Source organism: Lissotriton helveticus, chromosome 10, assembly GCF_964261635.1.
Source record: "Lissotriton helveticus chromosome 10, aLisHel1.1, whole genome shotgun sequence".
NCBI classification, from domain to species: Eukaryota; Metazoa; Chordata; class Amphibia; order Caudata; family Salamandridae; genus Lissotriton; species Lissotriton helveticus.
The window spans coordinates 91,075,742-91,103,058 of NC_136071.1; the positions used below are offsets into that span (position 1 = coordinate 91,075,742).

Sequence of the window (27,317 nt, forward strand, 5' to 3'; positions counted from 1 at the left end):
CATTCGTACATAATCGAGGCCACATTCCATTCCATTGTTTTTTCTTATTGTGCCACACAAACAAACCAGTCTTGGTCCAGCATGAATAGTAATGCCAAGTCCCACCTGGGCAGGAACAAAAAGCAAATCCAGGGCGAATTCAACCTTGTTAGGCCTCGTCAATGAGTCCATTGTCACAGTTAGCACAGGACAAGTGTCTGTATTTCCCTGGTGTCCCCCTACAAGGTTGAATCTGGTGTCAGGCTGTGGTCTCGCGACTCCAGACCATCCAAAATGCCGCCGCCAGACTCGTCCTCGGGACTCCATGCCACGAACATGAGATCGTCACTTGCTCCTGGTCTAGAAGAGGGTCACCTTCAAACTCCTAACCCACGCCTACAAATCCCTCAACATCGGACCCAAATACCTCAACGAGAGACTATCCTTCCGCGTACCCAAGAGGAACCTCCCCTCCGCCTACCTCCCCCTGTCAGACCCCCCCGGATCCGCAAGAACAGAACAGGCGGGAGAGCGTTTTCCCACATCACAGTCAATATCTGGAAACTGCTCCCCGAAAACATCAGATGCTCCCCAACACTACACACTTTCAGGAAGGACCTCAAGACCTGGCTCTTCGACTAATCCGGAGCCCCCCCCCCCCCCACAGCGCCTTGAGACCCTCACGGGTGAGTAGTGCACTTTATAAACTCCTGATTGATTGATTGATTGATTGATTGATTGATTGAAAAGTGGGCTTGTCCATGCCTTTATTTACCACTTCTGACAGTGATCCTCCTCCTCTCTCCTAAGAACCTGAATGATTGGAAGGGAGAGGGCAGAGCTGATTGTGTCTCCATGCACTGGATAAGCAGTGGTGCTGCAGGGCAGGACCAAGATTAATCTGCTGAGTTCTTGAATACTAAGGTGCTTGTGAGCTAGATATGAGGTACATCAGAGGATGTGTGAGGGAGGCTTGGATGCACAATAGAGGCTCACCTTCAGAGAAGCTGATGAACCCTTCTTCTACTACCAGGGTGGGCATTGCACCGCTCCCTTGAAGCATGGACACCACCTTCTCATGAGAGCAGTTCCTACAGGAAAATCAAAAATCCATTAGAGAAAAATGTACAGAGGAAGCGAGAGATGAGAACATAAAGGAAAGTACCAATAAAGGTAATAGAAGTGAGAGAAGACAGGAAGTGTAAGATGGCTGGTATAAAACAGAAAGAAAGCAAGGCAGCAAGAGTCAGTTATAAGTAGCCGATACCCACCTCATATCAAGACCATTGAGGAATAGGATCCGATCCCCGGCTTTCAGGCCAGACATTTCTGCTGGGCTACCTGGTTACAAGAAACAGACAAAAAGTATTGCATTGATGTTGTGGAATTAACCCAGTGATATATAGATCATGAGTACACGGCTTCTAAAGGTGGCCAGGCATATTAGACCAACTGCAGAGGATTTTATTTTCATGGCCAAACTACTGTTATGAGTGTTTTTTACGTGGTCAGCAATGGATGATCCTCGTTTAAGCACACACTTGACAGAGAATGATCATCCCAGAATATTCAAAACAAATCATCTAAGGAGATGTAGCGAATCCCATGTCGTAGATAGATTTCACTGCTGTATTTGGTTGCACTTCGGAGGCCAATCAGGATCAGGTCATGCACAGTCTGGAGCGCCTCTATGAAGCAGATTGGTTCATAAGACATTGAGACAGTTTATGGCTTTGGAGGAAGTACTCTATCTGGAAGGATGAAGAGCGCAGGATGGATATATGCTGGCGAAGGTAGATTCTTGTATGTGGGCTCCCTTTAAGATTCTTGAGCACTTCTGTGACTTAGTCATCAAACCTAGGCATTACTCAAGGTTTGTTCCCAGATACAGTGTAATTTCAACTACAGCTTTAAACAAATGAGAGGGGCTCTGTTACTACCAAAAGGGAATAGAGCACCAAATAACTGTCAAGTAAAAAACGATTTTCCCTTTGGGTAAACCATATATCATCAACTTTAGACACATACAATCCAACCACTTCACCAGAATCACTCCCCTCAAAAAGTTGAGTGCACGTTATACATCATGTGAAACACTTACAAAGAAAAATCTAATACATCATTTATATCAAAAACAGACTGTTTATTTTCATATTAAGAAACATTCGATTGAATGTGCAATAAATTTATAAGACTCAAGGTTTAAAAAGACAAAATACAATCATAAAAAATATTTTCATAAAGCTACACAGGAGAAAAGAAAAGACAATCAACTGTGTCTTCTCACTGTTAATTTAGACATTAATTTGGACAACACAGGGTTGGGAGTCCCTTCCCTATGCCCCTCTACTAGTTGACCACTCCAAATGTAACAATTAAATAGTGCGTCAACGAGTTTCGGAGGCTTTCCCTGGTTATAGCCACCTTCTTCAGGACAATAGGTAATTATTTCCCCATATCACTCGTATCACCTGTAAAGGTCCCACTCATCAATGGAGTTATCTTTACGTGATGAAGATCAAAGTTGGATTGTTGGTGGCTTGGGAAAATGTTGCTTAAGTTGGTGTAATTCCCTATCCCAATTTAATCAATAGCCATCCAGTAGGTTCCTTGTGAATTAGTGCCTTTTTACTTCACCCTATATTTTTGCAGGTCGGCCGGTTATTTGATTTCTAGTGTTTTAACACCGTACCTGATTCATAGGCATCCGGAATGCAGTGCTCCTATTTTAGACCCCGGGTGCTATTAGCTCGTGGCTTTTGATTCCAACAGCTCAGCGTGAATCAGGTACGTGGAAATGTTCCTTCTTGGGGAGACTGATTTACGTTTTCTCAAAGGGGAGGGCCGGAAATCTTTATAAACCAAACTGAAAATAAGGTCTACAGAGGATTCTCTATCACAGGGGATATCTGAGTAGCTCATCCTCATCCCCGTAAACTTAACCAAGCAGTCGGATTACAGTAGTTCTCAGGATACGTAGGACTTCCATGTGTACATTTAAGAGTCACATAATACACAAATTGAGATCACCAATACAAACTGAACCCCCCCAGTTCACAGATGACAACACTAATGACCTTCAGTCTCCCCAAGAAGGAACATTTCCACAACCTTGGAAATTTGGGAGGTGTACACGCCTTTTTAAGAAACCTCATTGAATCTCTACATTACAGCTGGGTAATATCCACTTACGCTTCTGCTCTCCTATGCAGTCTTAGGGACCACAGTTGTTAGATTATTTCTAGAACCCCTAAAGAAATGTGGTGTTCTGCATTAAGAACATCCAGCGACTGTCTTGCTGGGATTTAGGATTAATATTTCTACCCCAGTGAGCCAGGATCCACCATGTGCTATTCCTTGTGGTCCTTTTCGAGGCCTCTCCAGGGATTGTTTATGACTCTTACAACTGTAGGAGTAGTCAGTAGGGGACATTAGGTGTCCAACAATGACTACAGTCCTTTCTGGATAGCTGAACAGAATTAGTTACCACAACTCCTTTCTCCTCTCTGTCACGTGCGGCAGACTTTGACCTGTATTCCATGTATGGTACCAGTTTCATTCAGTTAGTATGTTCCTTGTCTCTCTTCTAAACCCAATCTTCTATATGTACAATGTTCAAATCTTCATCTAACGCTAGGGCAGGTTCCCAGGGGCAGATATACAAACCCCTTGCACCAGTTTTACGCCGCCGTTGCATCACTTTTGTGACCCAGCGGTGGCGCAGAGCCAGCGTCATGCTGCGGGGTACTTACAACGTGGCGCATCTGGGAGATGCGTCACGTTGCAAACCCCTGTGCCACATGTAGGCGTTCCGGCGAGGGGGGGGGGGTTCCGGTGCAGGAACACCTCCTAAACGTGGCTGAGTGAAATCTACACGATTTCACTCAGTCACTTTTAAGGCCATGCTGCGTCAAAACCCTGCGCCTGCTTGAAGCAGGAGTAAGGTTTGATGCAGCATGTTAGGGATAGGGCAACCCGAGCCTTGCTGGAACTGCGTCGCGCTTGCTAAGCAACTCCAGAAATGTGCCGCCTTTCCGATGGGGGATGCGACACACATCTGCCCATCTGTGCGCCATGGTGCGCCGCATTGTAAATGCGGTGCATCAGTGGTGGCGCACGGGTGGGCAGATGCATCGCAACTCTTCTGGCGCATCCTTGCTGATTAGCAGAGATGCGCCACAAGTAGTAAATCTGCCCCCCAGTGTGTACCCGATGTGCCTTCACTCACTAAAATCTGTCTGCAGAGGAGAGCAAGATGACTAGGACCAGGCACAAAATATACTTAGTATTATTTTATGTTTGAACAAAACGCTCTACAACATTCATTCTTGCTACAAACCTCCCTCTCCTAAGGAAAGTATATTCTGATTAAAAGAAAGTAAAAAATCAATAAACTTGGTTCAAGTCAAGTCAATTTGGTCAGGGGCTGCTCTAGGCTCATGGTGGCCCTGGGCAGGAAGCGTAGGTAGGGGGCCCTGGAAGAGGGGGTCCGGGCGGGGCGGAGCGCAGAGGCCAGTGAAGGGGGGGTCAGGGTGTTTGGAAGTGGAACAGAGCCGGAGGCCGCCAAATCCCTGCCAGGGGCCACCACGCAAATATGTATCCATCCTCAGAGGATTATTATATTAAGGATATATATTGGCGTGGTGGCCCCTGGGGTTTGGCGGCCCTGTGCAGGTGCACAGCTTGCACATGCCTAAGGCCGCCCCATAATTAGGTTAGAAAACCAATTGTAGAACACTTATGTCACCCCATTATTGTCATTGTGAAATGCTACAACTTCCAGCTCGCTCGTCTTGGAAAAAATGTGGGTCTTGATCTCCAAAGAAGATGGTCAAACAATAGTAGGAACACCTCTGTCAAAGGGTGGCTGCATTTATATGTTTATTATTCTGCCAAAAAGAAACTGAGTAGTTCACACTGTGGTTAAAAGACATCCTCTATGGAGGCATGCATAGGGTTTAAAGAAGCTTTTCTTGTGCAGAGAATCTTGTATGGAAAAACACAAGACAATCAATATCCGTCATACAGTATACATGCGAGTGCCTTGTATAGTGATGAAGTTTGCCTATCAACGTCTTCTGATAAACTTTATGGTTAAGAGAAATTTGAGTCCAGATAAGCCCTCATTTGGAATAATCTGCCAATGTTTCAATGTCCTTTAGCCTTCAGGATAATTCTACAGAAGTTCCTAAAAGGGTGAAACACCTGATTTTCCAATACATCTTGGCCTCTATGCTTTCTGCTAATAGTGATCTTGCACAACGTCTTGAAATGGTTGGACGCAGACATGTCTAGTCACTTGGATTTATTTACTGAATCTTAAAAACCTGCACGATTTGTCTGTGGCCCTTGATGGTGCAGACGGTGAAATCTAAAAGCTGAAATCCAAAGCCAGCCTCTCTTCACCATCCATTTGTATCAGTCTTGATGGGTAACTGGAGTCTTCCTTAAAAACATGTTGCCAGTGCCATAACCAAAAAAAGCAACATAGTGTGCCATTCGGTTCATCATCAGCCAGATATTGTTAATAAAATATTTTAAACAATGTATCTACCTGTGAACTGATAAAGATGTGATTTCGGATTTTCCCACATTTCTCTTTCTTTTATATATTTCGATCTTTTTAATTTTCTGTATATTCAAATCTTAAAGGATACAGTTTTCAGATGCTTTTGTAATCTCAAGCGGAAGCCGTGTACTGCCTCAAGTATTCCTCTACAAAAAAAGAGCAAAATTCTACCTCTGCATTGTACTCTGTCGACATCATTGTGAGAGAAGCAGAATTGAGCAGGATGTGATCATGAATCTTGCCCCCTCTACCAGAGAATCTGAGTGTGGTCCTCGTGAACATATCCACAATATGGTAGCGAGAAGGAACCTTCTGACAACCATCTGGAGACTCATAACCAGTGCAAGTAGTATTGCCCACAAGTTTGACATGAAGAGAGGAAAAGTTAGAGGTCTAGATAACATGGCCAATAGAAACTGACTAGATGTAAACACTTGTGTGGGTTAGAATAACAGAGGACTGTACAGATATATGAAAAGGAGCATATTGGAATCTCTACACTGTGATGCCAAAGTTTAGGAAAACCATTGGCCGTGTTTGGATAAAACATCAGGATTTGTTTTTATGAATTACTCATTAGCAGAGGTGGGAGAAATCTATTTATTCAAGGTAAAAGTAAAAAGACATTGAAACACATAACCCTTTGAAACAAACTGACAGATAGTCATAGAGCCATTCCCAAAAAGTATCATGAGTTGGGCAGCATGGCCAATCTGATGGGTCTACTGCCAGAGAGGTACAGTAAAGAAACCCAACCACCTCAAGCAAAGTGCCTGTAGCTCCATACACCCTCACTGTGGGAGGTGAGGGTAGTTGAGCATCTTACCAGGAAGGACTGCCTCAATCCACACCGGTGCGTGACCTCGCAGCGTGAAGCCAAAGCTCTTGCTTCCTTTATAAATCCGGACAGTCCTAATTAGAAAGAACAGAAGGAAGGAAAGGGACATTTAGCAAAGCAAAGATAATGTACAACTTCAACCCTGCATACCATGGGCCAGGACAAAGTAGTGTGGAAACACACAACAAACAGTGCACAATAACACATATGCCAACCAACAGACTCTGCTCAGAAGTATGCACACAGACTATAATACTAGAGTTGTATTTGAGGGCTGGAGCCAAGAGGCAGCTTCGGTACTTCAAGAGTATATATTCAATATTTGGTGATACTAATGAAAACAATGTATGAGGCACTGAGGAGGCATATTATACACCTTTCAGGAGAGTTTCAGTAGTATCCAGTATCTAATTTACTGTCCCAGTGACGGACAATCTTAAGTTGAGTTGGCGGGCAGTACTATTTGACAATTCTGGGCTTTATTTTGTAGCACTCATGTGAATCGTTCTCTAAAACTCATTGCTAATATACAGAATAAATGTCCAAGTGTTCTGTACTAATGGCGGACAATATTCTGGCTCTCTGATGTACAATACTCTTTAGCACAAGGATAGCCATGATACAGGATTGCGGTTAAAACTCTACTGTTTATTGCCCTTAGTTGTAATCACTTTTTTAGGGAGGATTATTATAATAATTAATTTAACTAATTTATCTATTCGGGTGTTCAACCAACATTAACTGAGCAATTGCGCATGACATTTCCATACAGCACTCCAACACTTTCCATATGGTGACAGATTCCATCAACAAGTCAATCGTACATAAATATCTATGGGAATATAGGATCTTGAGTGCATGCTTTACGTTGGGCACATGCATTATAACTACACACAGCGCTACAGCGCAACACATTTCTTGTCTTCACAGTTCACTATTACTGGCAGAGACCTCAGCCTGATCACCCCAGTGCTCCCTGAGTAATTCTCTGCAGGTCGTGATGTCCTCCTCAAATTTATCATCCTTTCTACAGGCTTTCATGTGCACTTCCTCTGCAAGAGACCACTCTCCCACATCCCTAGTCCAGCTCTCTGTTGTTGGGGCTGGAGCGCTCATCCAGCATAGGGCTACCCTACGCTTGGCCAAGGCATTTGTAATTCCGAAATGCGTAGGAGGTATCCAGTATCTGTTCAGCACACAGTAAAATGATGCCGATCAAAGGAATGGAATAAAGAATTGAATCTTTACTTCAAGACGAGTGCGGCCCGTTTTTCCCGGGAGACCGGGGAGTTTTGCCAAATGTATAGTGGTTTTGGCTTTTAACCGCAGGAGATACGCACTACACAGGAGCGCTGCGTTGGCTGAAAAAGAAAAGCTAACCTTGTGATATATATATATATACATATATATACACGCACACACACATATATATACATATCTTTGGGCAGATTCACATGGAGTATGTAGCGGCCGGCTCGGGTCGCGAGACACTCCGCCGCTGAATAGCGGTTCCTGGACGCCATGTGAACTGTTAAGCGGCGTCATGAGGAAACAGTGTTGATCGTACTCCTTAGGAAATACAGGCTAGAAGGCAGTGTTTTTTAATCAGCAAACCTACTGAAGGATTTAAAAATCAAACAGAGGCATAGTGGCAAACTACTAGAGACTGAAAACTACAGAGACCAGAGTGCAACATAGCCACACCCACTACGGTGATTTGAATATTAAGCACTGCAAACACGGCGCGAAATCACGCAGCTTTTCCTCCATGGGACTCCAGTGAACAAGGGCTGAATAAGCCTGAAACATGTTTGGGACTGAAATATTGCTGTGGAAAGATGCAGTTTTCCTTGCTACCTTGGAGAATAAAGATCGAATAACGCTGTCTGTGGGTGCCTCAATCTTTGGGCAGTTTCATATGGAATATATATACATATATACACACACACACACATATATATATATATATATATATATATATACTGATTAAAGCTAAGACACTCGCTAGAAACGCGCCTGCCTGACGTTTCCTGGACTTTGCTGTGATTTTGCGCGTAATAAATCCAGGTGGGAGCCAGCTTATGTCAGGCTCATTCTTTCTTTTGAGGGTGAGCGTGGTGTTCATATATATATATATATATATATATATATATATATATATAAGTTTGAAGCGTCAATTCGGAAATGCAATCCAAAAGTATGACAGCAGACCCAGAATTTTCGAAGGTGCTGATTTTATTCGTGCATGGTACCCCACACCTCAGCCATGACGCGTTTCGGGCCTACCTTGGCCCTTGATCACATGACGCGTTTTGGAGTGCAAATCAAACATTTAAAGTGACAGTGCAGTTACGTTTTGATTATGTCATCATGGAAATGGAAAAGTGCTTCGATATCTAGCAGCATGCCAACAATTTAAGGCAAAAACAGTATTAATATAAAATAACCTGTTAGTATAAAATGACATATAACATATAACAACACTAAAATAGTGCATATTATAAAAAGGGTAAAAGTCAGTAAAATTATAGCTAAAATAGCAATATGAATCAATACATCACTGACAAACTAAAAATATATAGTATACCTATTTGTCATTACGTATGGACGATTATTGTAAAATACAGTAAGCCTAAATAAAGACTTATTGGGTATATAGATGAAAAATAAGCCATCAATGACATTGCTGACTAATTAAATATCGAAAGCAACTAGTAACTAGCAAACAAATATATACAATTGATGAATAGAATGAAGAAACCTGTGCAAACCGCAAAAATGTGCAAAAAATGTGCTAATAAAATATATAAGTAACCACTTAAAAATTAATAAATAGAAAATTACTTATATATAATATTAAAATACAGGAACGTTTTTTTGTTCATTGTTCTATGATAAATATTAACATGATCAATTAGTTTAAAAAAAAAGTATCCTAAAACAAACTAGAAAACACATAGTCAATATTTGATATAACAGATAAAATCCAATAATATACCAGTAATACCTGAAAAAATTATTAATGTTTACTACAGTGATACAACCCTGTTTTATAAACATGTGTGCAAATCCTCCCACGAATTCAAACCGTTGGGTTGTTTACTGTCCAAGTTGAGAATGTAGTGGGTTTCCAGTCTGCGGAGAATTCCTTCTCTATTGCCACCTCTTCTGAGTGGCAATATCGCATCTATCACATAATATTGGAGTGACTGGAGATCTCTATTGTGACAGGCATTAAAATGTCTTGCGACAGGGTAAGCCTCATCACAGTGAGTAATTGCTCTCATGTGTTGAAGTATCCTTCTGTGGACTGGGAGCTTTGTACTCCCTATGTACTTTAGTCCACAGGGGCACTCCAACACATAGATCGCAAATTCAGTTTTGCAAGTCAGGTATTTTGAAATAATGATCTGTTTATCTGAGAAGGGGGAGGTATAGCTCTTTTTGTTAACCCCATGCTGACAGGCTTTACAAGTGGTGCATTTATAGAAACCTTTGCGGCTACTGAGCCAGTCGGTCTTGGCCAAGACCTCCGGACAGCTGCTGACAAGGCTATTCTGCATTGACCCTGACTTCCTGTAGGTAATGGTAGGGTACCTACTGGATCCCATGTTAAGTACTGGGTCATTTTGAATTAATGACCAATGCTTGCTCATAATTTTTCTTATAGACTGATGTTGTTGACTATAAGCAGTAATAAAACGTATGGTATTATCTTCTTTCACAGGTTTGTTATCATGCCTCATGGCTCTAGTAATGAGGGCTTCATCCCTAGATACAGTCTGAGTACGTACAATAGCTGATTTGATGGTTTTCTCACTATATCCCCTTGCCAAAAAGCGTAAGCGAGAGGCAGATTGTGCTTCCTTCAAATCGCCTTCTCTACTACAGATGCGCTTGATACGCAGCATCTCTCCATAAGGGATGCTATGAATCAGGTGACGGGGGTGATGGCTGGTGGCATGTAATACCGTATTCCCTGCAGTGGCCTTTCGATGCAATCTGGTATGCATTGTCTGTCGGTCAATAAACACCTCAACATCTAAAAAGTTCACTGCAGATCTGCTAACATTGGAGGTAAACTTAAGATTTAAGGAGTTAATGTTGAGATTCTCAATGAACTCTAACGCCAAACTTTCCTCCCCTCTCCAAATCAAAAACAAGTCATCAATGTATCTGTATATACATACAACATTACTACGTACAATTTCAGCAAACTGGACTCCGAGGACCTGCTTCTCCCACAGTCCCATATGCAAGCAAGCATAACTGGGGGAGAAGCAGGAACCCATCGCCACACCTCTTGTCTGCTGAAAGCATAACTGCTGAAACATGAAAAAATTATTGTACAGACACATTTCAATCATATTGATGATCATGGTATTATGGGCATGGCAGTGTAATGGCCGTCTGTCCAAGAAATGTTTTACAGCTTTGATGCCGTCCACATGATTAATACTCGTGTACAACGATGTTACGTCTAGGGTTATAAGTAGAAAGTCCTCCTGCCATGAGATTTCTTTTAATTTCCGAAGGAAATCTCCAGTATCCTGGATATAAGTGGGCAAGCCCATCACGTGTTCCTGCAGGAAAAAGTCAATGTATTTAGAGGTATTCTCTAATAAACTGCCACAGGCAGAGATTATAGGTCTACCTGGAGGATTTAAAGGGTCTTTGTGTAGCTTGGGTATGAAGTAAATACTGGGTACAACTGGGTGTTCGTTCTTCAGAAATTTGAGTTCATCAGAGCTTAACAAACCCAAGCCTTTCCAAGCCACTAATTTCATATAGAAATTGTTCCAGAATAGCTTGATAGTGGTTATGTCTACCCTTTTGTAGCAGTCCTTGTCATTCAGATGCCGCCACGCTTCCTCCATGTATTTTTTCATATATATATTATGCTCCAATTCTTCCGTTACCAAAGAATTATCCACACTCACGGGATTGATTTTCCCAAGATTGCTTTATTTCACAGACAAGACAGACGCCCTCGCGTTTCGGCACACAGCCTTTTTCGATGTCATATATACATATATTTAGATATAGATTTATATATGTATCCGCTTCTCTTTAACCTGTTCCTGGCTGGCTATCAGCTGTATTGGAATACTATCGAGAACCTTGGCATTATTTTTAATTGCAATCTGTATTTTACTCCACTAGTGACACGTCATCAGCTTGGATGAGCTAAAGAAGATGCTCACCTTCTATTCCAACACAGAAAGGACCTCATCGGCTGCCATGACAACTGCTGTAACACTAGTAACACCAGATTGACAGATATGAAAAGAGACAAACTGCAATCCGACCACAATCAAGCAGCATTCTCGACATACCAGTCTCGTCTGTGGCCCAAACACCCTCCATTGTCAGTTTAGGACCTAATGTGTGTTTATGTATGTATGCCTGTGTGTATTTATGTGTGTGTCCATGACTCAGCACCTGAGAACACTGTTTCTTTCTCTCTCTCTCTCTCTCTCTCTCTCTCTCTCTCTCTCTCTCTCTTCTCTCTCTCTCTCTCTCCCTCTCCTCTCTCTCTCCTCTCTTCTTTCCTCTCTTCTCTCTCCTCTCTTCTCTTTCTCTCTCTCTCTCTCTCTCTCTCTCTCCACCTCTCTTCTCTCTCTCCCTCTCTCTTCTCTCTCTCTCCTCTCTCTTTCTCACTTCCCTCTCTCTCTCTCCTCTCTCCTCTCTCTTTCTCACTACCCTCTCTCTCTCTCCTCTCTCCTTCTCACTTCCCTCTCTCTCTTTTCTCTCTCGCTCTCTCTCTCTACTCTCTCTCTCACCCCTGCTTCCTGTGGATTCCTCTTCCTGTCAGTTCAATCTCCTTCCGGGTTAAAGGGTCACAGAGGATTCTCATTGGTTTCATAGCTTGGTGTCCTTATAAATGACACATGCTGGCCTAGGCTTAGGTCTTCATGATTTGAAAAACAATTTAACCTAAAGCAGAAGTGAGTCAGCGGTTTGAATCTCAGAATGTCTGAGCCGGCTGTTTATTCCTATGAGGTTGATAACGCAAGGGACTGGGTTTCTGTTAGGTAATACTACTTTTACAGGAAACTTGGCACGTCACATACCTTTGAACAATGGAGCACATATCAGCAAAAAGCCACAATGACATAACCAGAACAGTGAGCCTCCTTCACATGTCTAAACAAGGTCAATAACAGGTGCTACTATTACTACATCCACTGGCACTCAATTTACTGGCCTCTTAAGGATGAAAGGCCACGTTAGCCTTGTCAGGATTCCAACTCTTCACCGACACATTACAGCAGAGGTTAGCGATGAATGTTCAACTCACCGAACCCTCTAACTGATCACTGTGTGCTACTACTCCCATACCCCTCCTCTGCATACGTCAGAAGCACTCTTTCCTGTTTGCCCCACCTGCTTCCTTTTGGGAACTCCACCTACCATTTTTGTTTTGCATAATTGCATCGTGTTCTTCAATCAAAGATAAACTCCTTCAGCTCTGCAAAGCCCAATCTTGTCCCTTGGTCCTGGGTCCGCCCTATAACAATACTCTGAATAAACAAAAAAATAAAACTAAGGGCTTCCTGTTAGCACAGGGATAAGGAAACAATTCTAGCTCCACAGGAATAGGTAGGGCCTTCCTACCAGTTGATTGGTAAGCAATACATATTTGGCCACAGTGAAGTGGCCTCATGTTTTGCAGTGAACCCCCGGCTTTGAGCCGTCTTCAGGAGGCGGTGTCTTTCACAGTTATAGCTGTATAACATACATATACACACACATAGAACTGACATACCTTCGCGCCTTTCCTGATCCCACGTTGCTTGCTATTAGGGAGGTTGTCTTCCGTAGTCCTTTCCCCACCCCCGCCTCGTCCTGGCACCCTGGTACCGAGCTGGCCCGCGTGGACACCAGTAGCCGCTCATGATGGTCCTCACTGCGGCTCCTGCGCAGTCGAGCGCTGCTCTCGCTCCTGGTACGGCACATCTTGCTGATGAGACCCTGTGACACCACATCATCGAAGCGCTGCCGGTGCTTTCTGGGAATGAAAATCCTGAGAAACATAGGGATGGAATACGGTGAGATGATTGTTCAATGAACCTGCCAGTAGCCACCCTACAACGAAGCTGTTATGAGAAATATGAAAACGACATTGTTGCGGCAGTAGTACTATATGCCAAAGCGAGGGCTGTCATTGGACGGATTGCGTCGTGTTCCTCAAGAGCATCTGTTACAATCTACGAGAAGATGACGACTCTCTCCATTCTTGGCTACTCTAATCATGTAACAGGGCCAACACTATTCCTCTCAAAAATAATTGATTCTTGCAAATCCATGTATAGTCAGTAAAGGGACAAACAGTAGTAATATGGTTCCATAACCAATGCTGTGGCGCCCTAGCTGTCCAGATAGTCCTCTCAGCTGCCCCGGGTATCTGGAAGGAGTTAAAGCAATTTAATGACCCCAGAATATATTGCCACTGTAGTTTCACAAGAGCTGCTTCCTGTGCAATAAAGCAAAATCCAAACCTTTGTGAAAACCTGCCTTGTTTTCCAAAATTTAAAAACCACTTTGGAAAATCAAGCTCCATTTCTCTAAATGCACCCCAAATTTGTAGAATGCACTTGAACTTCAACCTCTACTCTTAAAATGAGCCTTCACACACAAACATGAATCAAAATGTCTGAAATATAATCTCTATTCAAAATAAAATATCCACTACAAGATCTAGGTCTTCATATTCAAACCACCTGTACATTGGAAAATGTAGCTCTATTTCTGAAACTCAACCTTCACTTCTGAAAAGTGACATCTACTTCTGAAAATCAAGCTTCTGAAAATCACCTTCCATTTATGAAAACCAAACTTCAATACTTATCCTCCGCTTCTAAAAACCAATGTCAATTGTAAAAGGAACTTGCATTTTTGAAAGGCATCCTTCGCTTCTCATAACAGACATTCCAAAAATGTACCTCCATTTCTTATCATCAACATCTTCTTCGGAAACTCCATCTCTATTTATAAAAAGTTACCCCAACTTCTTTAAATAAATCTCCAGCTCAAACAATTTACTGCCCTGGCAGAAGTCCTATTGAGTGGTCTTGCTGTCCCTCAGTGTGATCACAGAGTGCAAGACCAGTTGTGCCAACAGACTGGACTGGCAGAAGTTCTAAAGTTCTATCGAGTGGTCTTGCTGTCTCTCAGTGAGATCCCAGAGTGAAGACCAGTTGTGCCAACAGACTGGACTGGCAGAAGTTCTACTGAGTGGTCTTACTGTACCTCAGTGCGATCCCAGAGTGCAAGACCAGTTGTGCCAACAGACTGGACTGGCAGAAGTTCTAAAGTTCTATCGAGTGGTCTTGCTTTCTCTCAGTGAGATCCCAGAGTGAAGACCAGTTGTGCCAACAGACTGGACTGGCAGAAGTTCTATCGAGTGGTCTTGCTGTCCCTCAGTGTGATCACAGAGTGCAAGACCAGTTGTGCCAACAGACTGGACTGGCAGAAGTTCTATCAAGTGGTCTTGCTTTCCCTCGGTGTGATCACGGAGAGTAAGACCAGTTGAGTCAACAGACTGGACTGGCAGAAGTTCTACTGAGTGGTCTTGCTGTACCTCAGTGCGATCCCAGAGTGCAAGACCAGTTGTGTCAACAGACTGGACTGGCAGAAGTTCTAAAGTTCTATCGAGTGGTCTTGCTGTCTCTCAGTGAGATCCCAGAGTGAAGACCAGTTGTGCCAACAGACTGGACTGGCAGAAGTTTTATCGAGTGGTCTTGCTGTCCCTCAGTGTGATCACAGAGTGCAAGACCAGTTGTGCCAACAGACTGGACTGGCAGAAGTTCTATCGAGTGGTCTTGCTGTCTCTCAGTGTGATCCCAGAGTGAAGACCAGTTGTGTCAACAGACTGGACTGGCAGAAGTTCTACCGAGTGGTCTTGCTGTCCCTCGGTGTGATCCCAGAATGAAGACCAGTTGTGCCAACAGACTGGACTGGCAGAAGTTCTATCGAGTGGTCTTGCTGTCTGTCAGTGTGATCCCAGAGTGAAGACCAGTTGTGCCAACAGACTGGACTGGCAGAAGTTCTATCGAGTGGTCTTGCTGTCCCTCAGTGTGATCCCAGAGTGCCAGACCAGTTGTGCCCACAGATTGGAAGGGCATCTGCACCACGCAGAACTTTACTTATCGCTTACAACCCATGACGCTTGGAGTTGATGAAGCGTCTCTGCTCATCAACCCCCAGGGGATGCAGGCCATATGTCAAACGGGGGCGGATAATGATCACCCAGTTCAAGTATGGTTGACATGCAGCAATCAACTCTTTGTTTTTGCTCTTGCCCATGCCCTTCATTTTATTCTAGCTTTTAAAGGTCATTTTTATTTAGAAGTTTACCAACCTATTGTGTTTTTTATGAAATGCTTTAGTGAGTGGCTTTAAAGGTCATGTCTGCAGCTGGCATAAGGTCTTTCTTCAAAATCTGTTTAATGCCACTTAGTCCGACTTCACTGTGACACAAGCTCCTCAGGCTGGATTTCTGCGGCTTTATTTTTAATCAAATGCAGGCCGTATTATCATCAAGTCATAAAGTGGACGTCTGGTGACCTGCACAAAAACCCCACAATTGAGAAGCTGTGATGAAAATAGTCAAGATGCAATACACTGATATATGAGAGAAACATCATTCGAAACAAAAAATAGCAGCAGAGCCCACCCGCGGGTGCTGGATTCGAGGGCACCCACACCCAGCCACCCAAGTTGGTAGCTTCACGACTCAGATTAGTGAGGGTGTTGGGCACCCATGCCAGCGTTTTGTGTGGGCACATGCAAAGAGAGGCCAGGTCGATGATTGTGGGCAAGGAGTTGTAAGGGTGGATAGCGAGTGCCAAACGAGGGGAAAGAAGGTAAGATTAAGAGAGCTGGAGGGAGCCCATGAGCAGGTAGATCATGATGACGCGTGGGGGTAAGTTTGCCATACACGAGGTGGAAGCTCACATGGAGTAAGGAAGAATAAGTGGGGCACGAGGATGAAGAGTCAAACAGTGACAACTAAGAACGGGAGGATAGTGAGTGACAACTGAGCACGCAGGGTAGAAAAATAGGAAAGTGCAGCAGAATGAACAGGTGCAGAGGAGGGAAGGGTGAGATGAGGGGCGTGGCTAGCGTTGGTGGCTTTTGTGGCCTTCCGTAAGTGCAGATATGCAGTTGTTTGGGAATGCTCAGGGGCTCTTTTTCAGATTAATCATATACATCACCCTCTTTTTTGTGTAGCCTCCTAGGCTTCACCAGTCACATTCTATTGCCTCCAGGGATTCAGCCACAGTAATGCATCAACTGCTCTTCTCACTATCACTTGTTGTTGCTTGTGGTAGCCCTTGTAGGTGTAGATGTCTTCTAATAGAAATCTCGGTTTGACCTCCTATTTCTGTGCCCTATTGCATATTCCATCTCTTTCACATCAGGTATTTGCCTATAGTTTAGAAATCCTTATGCCTGCACAGGGTAAATGTAAATGTAAATGTGTTTCAATTTATATAGCGCACTTCTACCCAGAGGTCTCGTAGCGCTGTATTCATACCGCTGTGGAACCCATCCTGGCTTTCCTGTGAAATGTCCACTCCTGGGCACCCCCAAGGTGAAGCCAGGCATCCAAGCGCTGCTGGGGCCGTTGTGGAGATTAAGCAAGCTATTGCCCAGAATCACAGAGTGGGACCCATGATTAGACTAGGCACCGAGGCGAGAATTATCAGTTCCGGGGGAAATTGAGTCCAAGAGCCGCCGAGGCAGGAATTGAACCCTGGTCCCGGGCCAGACGTCTGCATCAGGGTCTGCTGCTCTAACCATTGAGCCACGCTTCTCCAAAGGGTGGGTTTGCTTCCTCATTCAAACTGTTGATGCTATGGCCACTGCACTTAGTCCTAGTACACATTTTGTGGCACTTCCCTAAAATGGTTGGATACTAGTCGGATATATGCTCGTCGATCTCATCAGCACATGCTGCTCCGATACCCCGAACTTTTTTCCTGGGCCTCTGGCTTGCCATGTCTAACCTGTCTGAATGGGTCCACCATGAACACAGATGGTTAACGATATCCCGTGCAGTGCCTACACTCCGCATAGTCCATCACTGGCAGCACCAGTCCACTCTCAGTGGACAAATGGTTGTCCCACATATAGCAATTTGTGTCCTTTGAACATGTGATGATAAGATCAACAATCTGCTGGTCATCTTCGATCACGGGTGGAACCCCTTCACTTCAGGACTGCACCATCATCTGTCTAATACAGCGCACTCCTTGTTACTACTGGACATGGTCCGTTGAGCCTAAAGCTTTACTGGAACCATATTTCTTGAAAACTCCATGAAGCATGCCGTTCTTCATCCGGTCTCTTTTCATACTGACTGACGCAATGCTAACGCAGCCATTGGTAGTACATTGAGACATATGATCGTAGCCAGCTACATCTCTTTGCCCTATCCAGTTTTTACTCCCTGATAAATCTGCTCTGATGACTTTCCTCAACCCCTGCCTACTTGGTTTAGACTGTACCCTACCCATGCTTCCTTTTCCATGCACACCTCCGCCCGGGATGGTTCTTGCCGGATCCCTTGACTTTCTAGCACAGGATCATATGTTATTATACAACCCTTTTCATGAGATGATGTTAAATATTTACTTATGCCTTCCCTAGAAACACCTACCGTCTCTGTGACTGGCTCAGTATTATTAACACTAGGTTCTACACTTTTACGCAAGATGTGCACAAATTGATATTCTTGAGACTCAGGACATGTTGTTGTTACTGTGAAGCGGAAGAACCCTGGGCACACTAGTAAGGGTTCTGGTACCTCTTCGACATTGTAAGTCGCTCTATCTTCACATCTTCTCAATACTTTGTCCACTTATGTTTCTTAGTAGGACAAAAAGGCCAACTCGAGTCTTGGGTGCCCCAAAACCTGATGCAGCTCATCTCAGCAGCCGGGGCTCACTGCACCCCACTTTCGACTAGGGCAGTATAAATGGTCTCTGTGTCTCTTCACGCCTCAACACTTATAAAATGGAGTCTGAAGCACAGTTCTGAAAGCACCCACACAGGAGATATAGCCCTGCAGGTACCTTGTTAACTACAGGGGCAGGACCTCAGTCGATCACTGTGGTTCCAAAATTTCATCTCCATGTACATCCGTCTTGGATCCATTTTAATACAGAGGGAGGTGCCCTCTCTCAGGTGAGAGGCAGTGCCACCTTCTTGCTGCCCGTTACACCAAATGATCTACAGGAACGACACGTATCAGCGTTTAGTTTGCTATCGACCACTGTTTCTTTTCAGGCTAGGCATCAATGTAGTTTACCACTCTCCAAGGATTTAGCCATCAGATTGTCATACTTCCAGTGGGAGCCCATCAACAACGTGGCTTTGATGTTTTGCCTCAGGCCACCCACCCCACCTGACCACATGCTTATCCACAATATGGGAAAAGTAAAACAATTGTAGACCCGCTGGTGTATTTCTACTACCATCGACTTTATTGCCTGTGTACTTCATGCGTTATTTTTAGCATCGGCTTATTCTGCCTACTAACAAAGCTGTCAATTTCTAACTTACTGAGGGAAAACATCCGAACAAAAAAATTATCACACCTAAGCTCTCAACCTTCACCAAATACCTGGGTTTCATTGAGAGACATATGGCAGGTCAGACACTATCTCCAGAGACCTGAGCTAAAGGGCTTATTTCAAGCTATGGGCATCTCAAGAAGCAAAAATGGCTATCCCCTACTTAATGGTGTCCCTAGAGACCGACCTTCTCCCCTTAAAGCAGTCCTGATCTCTGATCTTCAACTCATATCAAGAACAAAGGAATTTAATCACATCAAGCCGGTCCTGGCCTAATTTAACTGGCAAAATAAACCTAGAGGTACGAACCACACACAAAATATGCCTGCATCATCTACAAGCCACTAACTACAAGCATCTCCTATTACCTGGTACACAAACTTGTCTTCGATGGAGGAAACAGAGCTGAGAGGAATATCATGCTTGGAATTCCCAAGTACAATAAAAGATCAACTATAAAATGACCATTCTTCTGCAATGCCACAGAAATTTGTAACTCTCCAACCAACTAATGTAAGACTACAAAATTCAAACCAGCTAACCAGCCATTTCCTTGCCTCCTGCTACTGTGAGACCAAGTAAACATGACTGGCTATAAGGAGCTCCATAGTGACATATCTGACCTCAAATTATTACTGACATTTACTATCGGCTTACTGCCCGCTGCCAAGCACTAGGTTGGATGTTAAAGGCCATGAACATAGGTTACAGACCCAAGTCTGAAGATAAAGGTCAACAAAAAGGGAGAGGGCTTTAATGACCAGTGCAGCCCAAGGCATAAGGACTACAAGGCTATTGGAATAGTCCACATACAGAGTTTAATGTTCTAAATTAAACAGGGAGAAGCAGAAAAAATAAACATTTGCATAGTTGAGCTGAAGCCCTATGCCCTGGGTTATTCTGTTGTCTTCAATGGAATTCCCAACGTTCAATGTTCTAATGTAGCCTTATAGCCTGCTACTGAGTTCTATGCCATTTGTTAAGGGCCCTGAACCCGAGTTATAGGCCCGAGCTGCTGGTACTCGGTGTTTCTGTACCCTGTCACCTCAACAGAGGGTAAAGACAGTGCACGATAAATAGTAAAAATAAAGAAATATACTGGTGTGAGTTGTGGAATATTCATTCTTCACAGTCCAGAAAAAATTGGATGTACTAGAAGTTTTAACGAGTGCCGCCGCTCTGTAGAGCAGTTATGCCAATTTTTATTTTAGTACAAGCATAGTATTATATATTATAAGGCTGTGCTAAATCTCTGTGATGTTTTTCCAGAAATGTCACAAGATTCTGTGAAAACTGAAACTAATTACACGAGGTACGTATACACATTTTGGCCAGTATCTTATGCCTCTTCTAGGAAAGCAAAACACACAAGATGATGGACGGAATGTTGCACATTGGCAAAACATTCACCACCAGTCACAGATCTGGGTTTAATCCATCGTTATTTTGCTCACCATGCCACCCCAGTTCAGACATGGCCATATGCAAATCAGTTTTGGCCCTGTGCCTCATGGGAACAGTCCAGCCCAAACTGCCAAGCCATGTCTTCCCTGGACAGGAATCAAGCATCCTAGGACCGGTTTCTGGCTATCAGCTGTCATCAGCCAGGATAGCTTGACTCCAGTGGCGTAGTGAGCACGGGACCCACGTCTGGGCATACCCTTCCCGCATAGGGCGAACAGCAAAACACACAAGATGATGGACGGAATGTTGCACATTGGCAAAACATTCACCCCAGTCACAGATCTGGGTTTATTCCATCGATATTTTGCTCACCATGCCACCCCAGTTCAGACATATGCAAATCAGTCTTGACCCTGTGCCTCAAGGGAACAGTCCAGCCCGCTCTGCCAAGCCATGTCTTCCCTGGACCGGAATCAAGCATCCTAGGACCGGTTTCTGGCTATCAACTGTTGTTTTTGTATTATTCTAGCAAAGGGCATATGTCTCATTAAGAAAAGATATTCAAGACATGGAAGGAGACAGGTTGGAGCAGGAATGTCTTTCAGCAAGACATGTTCTGCTCAAAACAGTCTCTTGCGGGCAAAAATCACGCAAAATATTGAGTTATACAAAATGGTGAATATTTTGCACATTTCAAGTAATGTGAAAGGCAGGGTTATGTAGGCATAATGAAAACTCCACACAGGTCTGCTATACAGCCATTGCTTTCATTCAGTCTGTTTAGACAGGTTTGAGGCGAAATAAGATCTCTGGGAATCATTCCATAGTGGAACAGATAGTGTTTGTTACTTCTTAATTACCAAGCAATCAAGGTTGGAATCCTGGCTCTAAGCTGTTTTTGAATTGGCGGTCACTACCGTTATGCAGGCCTTCTCAGCCAATGGTGGACTGTATGAGGTCACGCCCATGAGCTGCACACCATCTATGTACGTAGAGCCGGGATCCTTGTGAACTCAAGGGCAGCGGTGTAGACGTTGCTGTAGTAGAGACGCCTGGCTGTGCTCCACGTAGCAAAGACCGGGTTATAATTTTTTTGCTCCATAGGTGTCTGTTGGATGAGCAGAATCTGGTGTCCCCACCTACCAAGTTGCTCCATACATCAGGGTCAGACTGTGCTGATCGATGTTGAATGAGTCTGGAAATACAAAGGGTTTATCTGAGGCCAAGGTTCCACATTCTGTGTCTAAAAAAAAGAGCAGGGGAGGGGGCTGGGTCACTGTACCCTTTTGGTCCTGGTTCGAGGGTTGTTCTTCGTTGGGCAGACTTGGAGTTATCATGAGCTGTTCTCCCACCCCACCTCAATCCTTTTTTGTTTGCACTCCAGTATCAACCACCCCCAGAAGGGAAGCTGTTCCAAACCACTGTTCTTAAAGAGTGCAGATTGTATTGTATTGTAATTGCATTTATATAGCACTTACTACCCCTGACGAGGCGTCAAAACGCTTTTTCGGCAAGTAGCACGCTACTATGGAAGCCATAAGGATTAGTGGTGAATTAGTGTGGTGAAATATGCAAGTATTTTGAGTGGTGGATATGGCAGTCTGTTATTTGGATTGAGAAGGATAGTGGAGGGATAGAAGAGGGAAAAAGGTTTGCATTTATATAAAACTTGCTACCCCTGATGAGGTGTCGAAGAGCTTTTCAGTGAGTAGCAACCCAAACAAGATTAACAAATCACCAAATTAGGAACTAATGTCTCCCCCACAGACGTCAAAAAAAACCTTTCACTGTACAGCTATTTGATTGGTCAATGTTGGCTTAAGCTGTGGCCAATGTGTATGCCCTATATAAAAAAAACACATGACATATTGCATTTTATTAGATCTAGCTAGTGTTGTTTTTACTAGCAATATTTAAGATAGGTTCTGTAAAATAAACATTTGTTCGGTCGTGTTGTGTGATTATGTGCAAAAATCTAGTTTGATTTTCAGCACTGTGATATTGAATGTAGGAATGCATTTCCCAACCCAGACTTGCACTGCCTCTCATTGTCCCGCCAAAAGTGGGAGGTACTCTTGAAGCATGTGGTCGAAGAGAAAGTTGGTAGAACCTACAACTCTATTTCCTGAATATTTTTTCAAAACACATGGAACTCTGCCACCTTTGCCCTTTCCCTTGGCAATGTCCTCCCCACCTCTGCCCAAATATTACATCTGAAATACATCACATCCTGACACCCGCCTCTAGTACTCTCAGTTTAAACCTTTCCTCCATAATACAAATATTTTGTTTTAAATACCTGGAAATCTGTGCCCCCCTCTTGTCCTGCAAAACACTGGGCCTTTCCTTCCCATACCAAACAAAAGCTGTGATCTCTGCTCCCAGTGTGAAAGTGAAGAGCCAACTTCAAGCAATACTCTTTAAAATAACAATAACAGGGCACCACTAATCAACAGGGAAGTCAGGGGACATATTATCTTAGGTTAAGTAAGAGCCCCATTCGCCCACCCTTTGGAGTTATACTCTACTGGCAAGGCATAAAATGTATCCCAACATACATAATGTATAAACACTGTTTGCAAAAGCACATGTTTATAAACATGTATTTATTTCTTCTAACACAGTAATAAAATGCTTAACACTATGAATTCACTATACAATAGTATTATCTATCACTCACTATGATACAATAAATAATTAGATTTTGCACAACTTTATCAATGTACTCCTTTTTGCATGTCTTTAAATTGTAATTACATTGAATTAGACCTCGCTGCGTGGACTTATAAAAAGTCAGGAAGATGTCTCCTGATAGTCCAATAAGCAAGACTGGGGAAGTAGGTAGTATTTTCCTAGTGACATCACAACAGTGAAAAAACAACAGCTGAGAGGTTAGAATTATAGGTATGGGGGTACCTTGCCTTTGGAACCTGTGAGGGCCTCTCCTGAGAAACAGTTGGTGTGAGCGCCTCACCTCTGTTCTTACCAGTCCATTTTTCGGTCTGGGTATCAAACAGATCTTTTGCATAAATATACAAAAGTGGGATTGGGTCCACCACTTGCTGCTATTGACTTTCTTTAACCAGCCTCTTTCCGCCATTTGCTTGAAACTTTGTCAGCCATGTCTCGACTCAGAGTACTCGTCTCTCAACTAAGGCTATTGGCTCTTTTGGTGTATCCTACCATCTACACTTGAGCGTTTACCTTAAACCACTTGGCGGACTACTTTACAACTCTAGCCCTCCCTCTCTGCCCACTCCTGCTGGTTCTCTCCCATGTGCCTCACTCTAATTTGCTAACGTTCATGCGCTAGTGCTTTAAACCCAGACCTATGGGCTGTGGCAAGGTTTGTTAGTGTAGTCTCCTACACTTGGGTTCCTTGCAGGAGGAGTAGTGTTGTATCAAATAGAATCCTACAGTATGGGATTTTGCTCTTTCTTTGTAGAAATCCCCAGAGAGGGCAGGACACTACCTCAAAAGAACAGAGAGCTGGATCATCTGAAAGCCTTATTTAGTGTTGGGCAAAGCAAAACCACTGCCGTAAATCACCAGTGCTTTTTCAAACTCATGGTTCTCCTCCTGCATTCAGAGTGGTGTTAGCACTAGGAGCACCACTGGAATATCATCTGCTGGCTCAACTGATAAAAACCTCTGACCCGGCAGCCCATCTGCAAGTCGCTCCCAGATCCCACCGATGGTCATGCGGCCATATTGAGGGAAGGGCAGCCATCGCTAATTTTCCCAGCATGTAGGCGCAAACAATGCATGGTGGATGCAGAAAATGTCGAATGGCTCACACGTGCATCGAGAAACCTCACTGCTCATCGGGGCCATTTGTTTTTATTACTGAGAACAAACTTCCTGCTCTTGGCGTTTACTTTTGCAATACAAAATGTCTGCCCTCTCTGCAAACCTTCAGCCCTGCGGAGGGAGCCGCAGTGGATCCCTTCACTGCACAGAGATCCCTGACAGACAGGTGGAGATCAGTACGGTGGGCAGATGGTCCGCCTTTAGAGTGCCCGCGGACTCTTAAATTGAATTGGCGAGTCAATGTTCTATATTGGAAGCCGGGTGTGGTTATTTCCCGGCACCGCTTGATGCACCGTAGGCAGAAATGTGATATAGGCTGCAATACGATCCAATGCACAGAAGAATTTAATCAATAAGCGATGGGAAGAATGTGACTCCTACAATCAGTCAGTGAATGCCGGTGACTATTGAGAAGAAGGGAGAATGACAGGAATTATCGGATGATATGTTCTGTCTGGCCACCTCCCACCTCTGTACACTGACTGAAAAAGCTATATGACACAAACAGAAAGCTTTAGATTAATTCATTGGACGCAAATATATGGGAAACCCCAATATTAGAACAGGCCGAAATTGTGATATGCTAGAACGGGTAGCTTGCAGTATTTTTCAAAACTTTGGCGAGCTTAGCAAATCTCAAAGCTGGCAGAGTTTATAAAAAAACAGAGAGTAAAAAAGGAGCCTGGTGCTAAATAAGGAACCTTCTTGCGACTGGAGCAGGTGGCAAGCATTGTACACAGTAGCTGCTCACCTTTGTTTTTGGCAGTACCACACACACCCCAGTAGCAGCTGTCCCAGGATGGGATTCCAGCAGCAGCGAATGAAAGCATGAGGTTGCCAAGGGACAGCTATTGAGTTTTCCTGGATCCACTCAGGGCCAGGCAGTCCCGAGTTAAAGCTGGGCTTCACAGTTCCCTGCAGCAAGATGTCCCATCAATGTTCGACAAGACATCCTTCTCTGGGGGAATGGGCTCGGAAAGGTGAAACTTGCTTCAGCAGTCCACAAAGTGTAAAGTTCCCCAACTTAACCCAGTTTTGTAGGTGTAAGAATTCACTTCGCCCACTCTTATGTTCACTAGTGGGAGATTTGCATCCTACAGCTACTCCATCACTAAGCTGGCCACCTCAAATGAGAGACACCTGTTTACCCAGGGAAGACCGGCCATCACAGAAACATCAGAACTAGAAAAAAGTGGAATGTGCAAAATGTTTGGGGCTATGTCTACAATAGACTTAAGGTCCAATTCAAAATTTGGCGGAGAGGGTACTCTGTCGCAAACATGATCCAGTACCCTCGTGCCGTACCCACTGTCCTACGGCCTCATTTTTCGAAGGGCTTACCTTAACTTTTCCATTGGAGTAGACCCCATTGGATCCGTAGAAGGAAAACTTCCTCCAAGAGCCGGATGGAGTAGAGGTCATCAGAAGAAGGATGTTACACCACCTGCCGTATTGAGGGTTGACAGTGCAATTCCTTTTTTAATGTCTGCCACCACGAGGGACAGAAAAAAATAATAATGACCCCCGAGAACTTCCACAGTGTGGGGGGGTGATTCATTTCTTGTTTCTAAAAACAAAAAAATGAAGCAAACGTTTGGTGGCCATCCACCAAACTTTGTGTTCATTGAAGGAACCACCATCAAGGTGGTTCCTTTGAATGTGCAGAGATGACCGCTGGGCTGGAGGTAATCTCTAAATTTGATGGGCGATAGTCCGTCAGGATGGCAGAGGTAATGTCTGGGTTGGCTACTTGGATTGCAGGCTTTAGGATAGCATGCAATGGCACAGAAAAGGACTGGACAGGACACAACAGGACAGGATGTGACATGATAGGACAGGATGGCATGGGGTAGAAAAGGATAAGATGACAAAGGACAACTTGCACAGCTATCCCAAGGTTCATCCTGCCTTGCTGCTACTAGTTTAGGGCCACTTTCCCAAAAGTGCCCACATCCTAGCTAGCACGTACAGGTAAAACATGTTTGTAAAGCTGTCTTGTGCAGGATACCTGCTGTGTTGCATCCCTCCATCCCGTCACCTGTGAACAGGTACTGACCTCTCACAGACCCTTCTCCCAGCTCATGTTCAGCGGGGGCAGGTCTGTGCGAGGGGTATTCCATGGGCAGCCAGCTCCAGCATCTCAGCCCGTCCCTGCCGCGGATTCACACTCAGAGCAGGGGTGTGACGGTGACTAGGACACACTGGTGGGACTGACGGCCTCGCGCTCATGCGCAAGCCGCCACGTCACCTTCACACATTCATGTCAGTCCCTGAAAGTCTCCCCCTGCCATCTGCCAGCTCAGCTGTCTGCTGCTTGTTCTTGCCAATTCAACACAACAGCTATTTTTACAAAATTATTAATTACAGTATTAATAACTAGCATTTACATAACACATTTGCATAACAGGGCACACATCCAAAAGCTTGTGTTATCTACCAGTTTCCCAACCTCCTCTGTTGGCACGCGAGCCGGGAGCGCTGAGTAACATGCGCATTGCAGGAGCCCGAAACACACACACACATAAGCACATATCTCTATTAATGGTCTCTAACAGCCCCAAAGGCACTCACTCTCGCATACTGCCTCATACACATACACCTCTGTAGGGCAATGGGAATGCCAAAGAGAGGATGCATAAAGTCATGCTTTCCCTCAAAGAGGATGGGAAAAGATTTGGCATATTTCAGATACATTAGTTTATACCATTCCCATTTATTTGAGCCTATTTGAGTACTTACTCCAAAGGATACAGGTGGCCCAGTACCAGGCTGCAAAAATTAAAGAGCTCCCTTTCCCTGCTTTTGTACAAAATGAGGCTAAGTGCCTCTTACAGTTCTTAATGTGAGATATTTACCATTCTATTTTTTATTTAGTCGGTCTAAAGTAGGTTACCAAAAAGGAATGTATTCTGTATTTCAAAGCAACATTAATAACAATTAAAACAGGAAAAACCCGGACATTTAGAGTCTATTTGTTATCTATTTTATTTGCTAAAAAGCATGAATTAATTGCACACAACACATCATTACAAACACATCAATGTTCATATAATAAAAATAAATCAATTACAATAAAATACAAAATTGTTAAAAAAGTTCTGTCGACACAGTGTTTCGGTGTTCAGATGAAGAT

General features: G+C 43.9%; 1 protein-coding gene across 1 annotated transcript in view; it reads right to left on the minus strand.

Moving 5' to 3' along the window:
- The window catches only part of GRID2IP (Grid2 interacting protein), a 386,546-nt gene that overhangs the window by 100,289 nt on the left and 258,940 nt on the right, over positions 1-27,317 (minus strand). The window contains exons 3-6 of the mRNA XM_078664172.1: positions 13,156-13,413; positions 6,375-6,460; positions 1,251-1,320; positions 976-1,070 (exon numbers count right to left, since the gene is read on the minus strand). Coding sequence (XP_078520298.1) covers positions 976-1,070; positions 1,251-1,320; positions 6,375-6,460; positions 13,156-13,413 — 509 coding nt within the window. The remainder of the gene's footprint in view (positions 1-975; positions 1,071-1,250; positions 1,321-6,374; positions 6,461-13,155; positions 13,414-27,317) is intronic.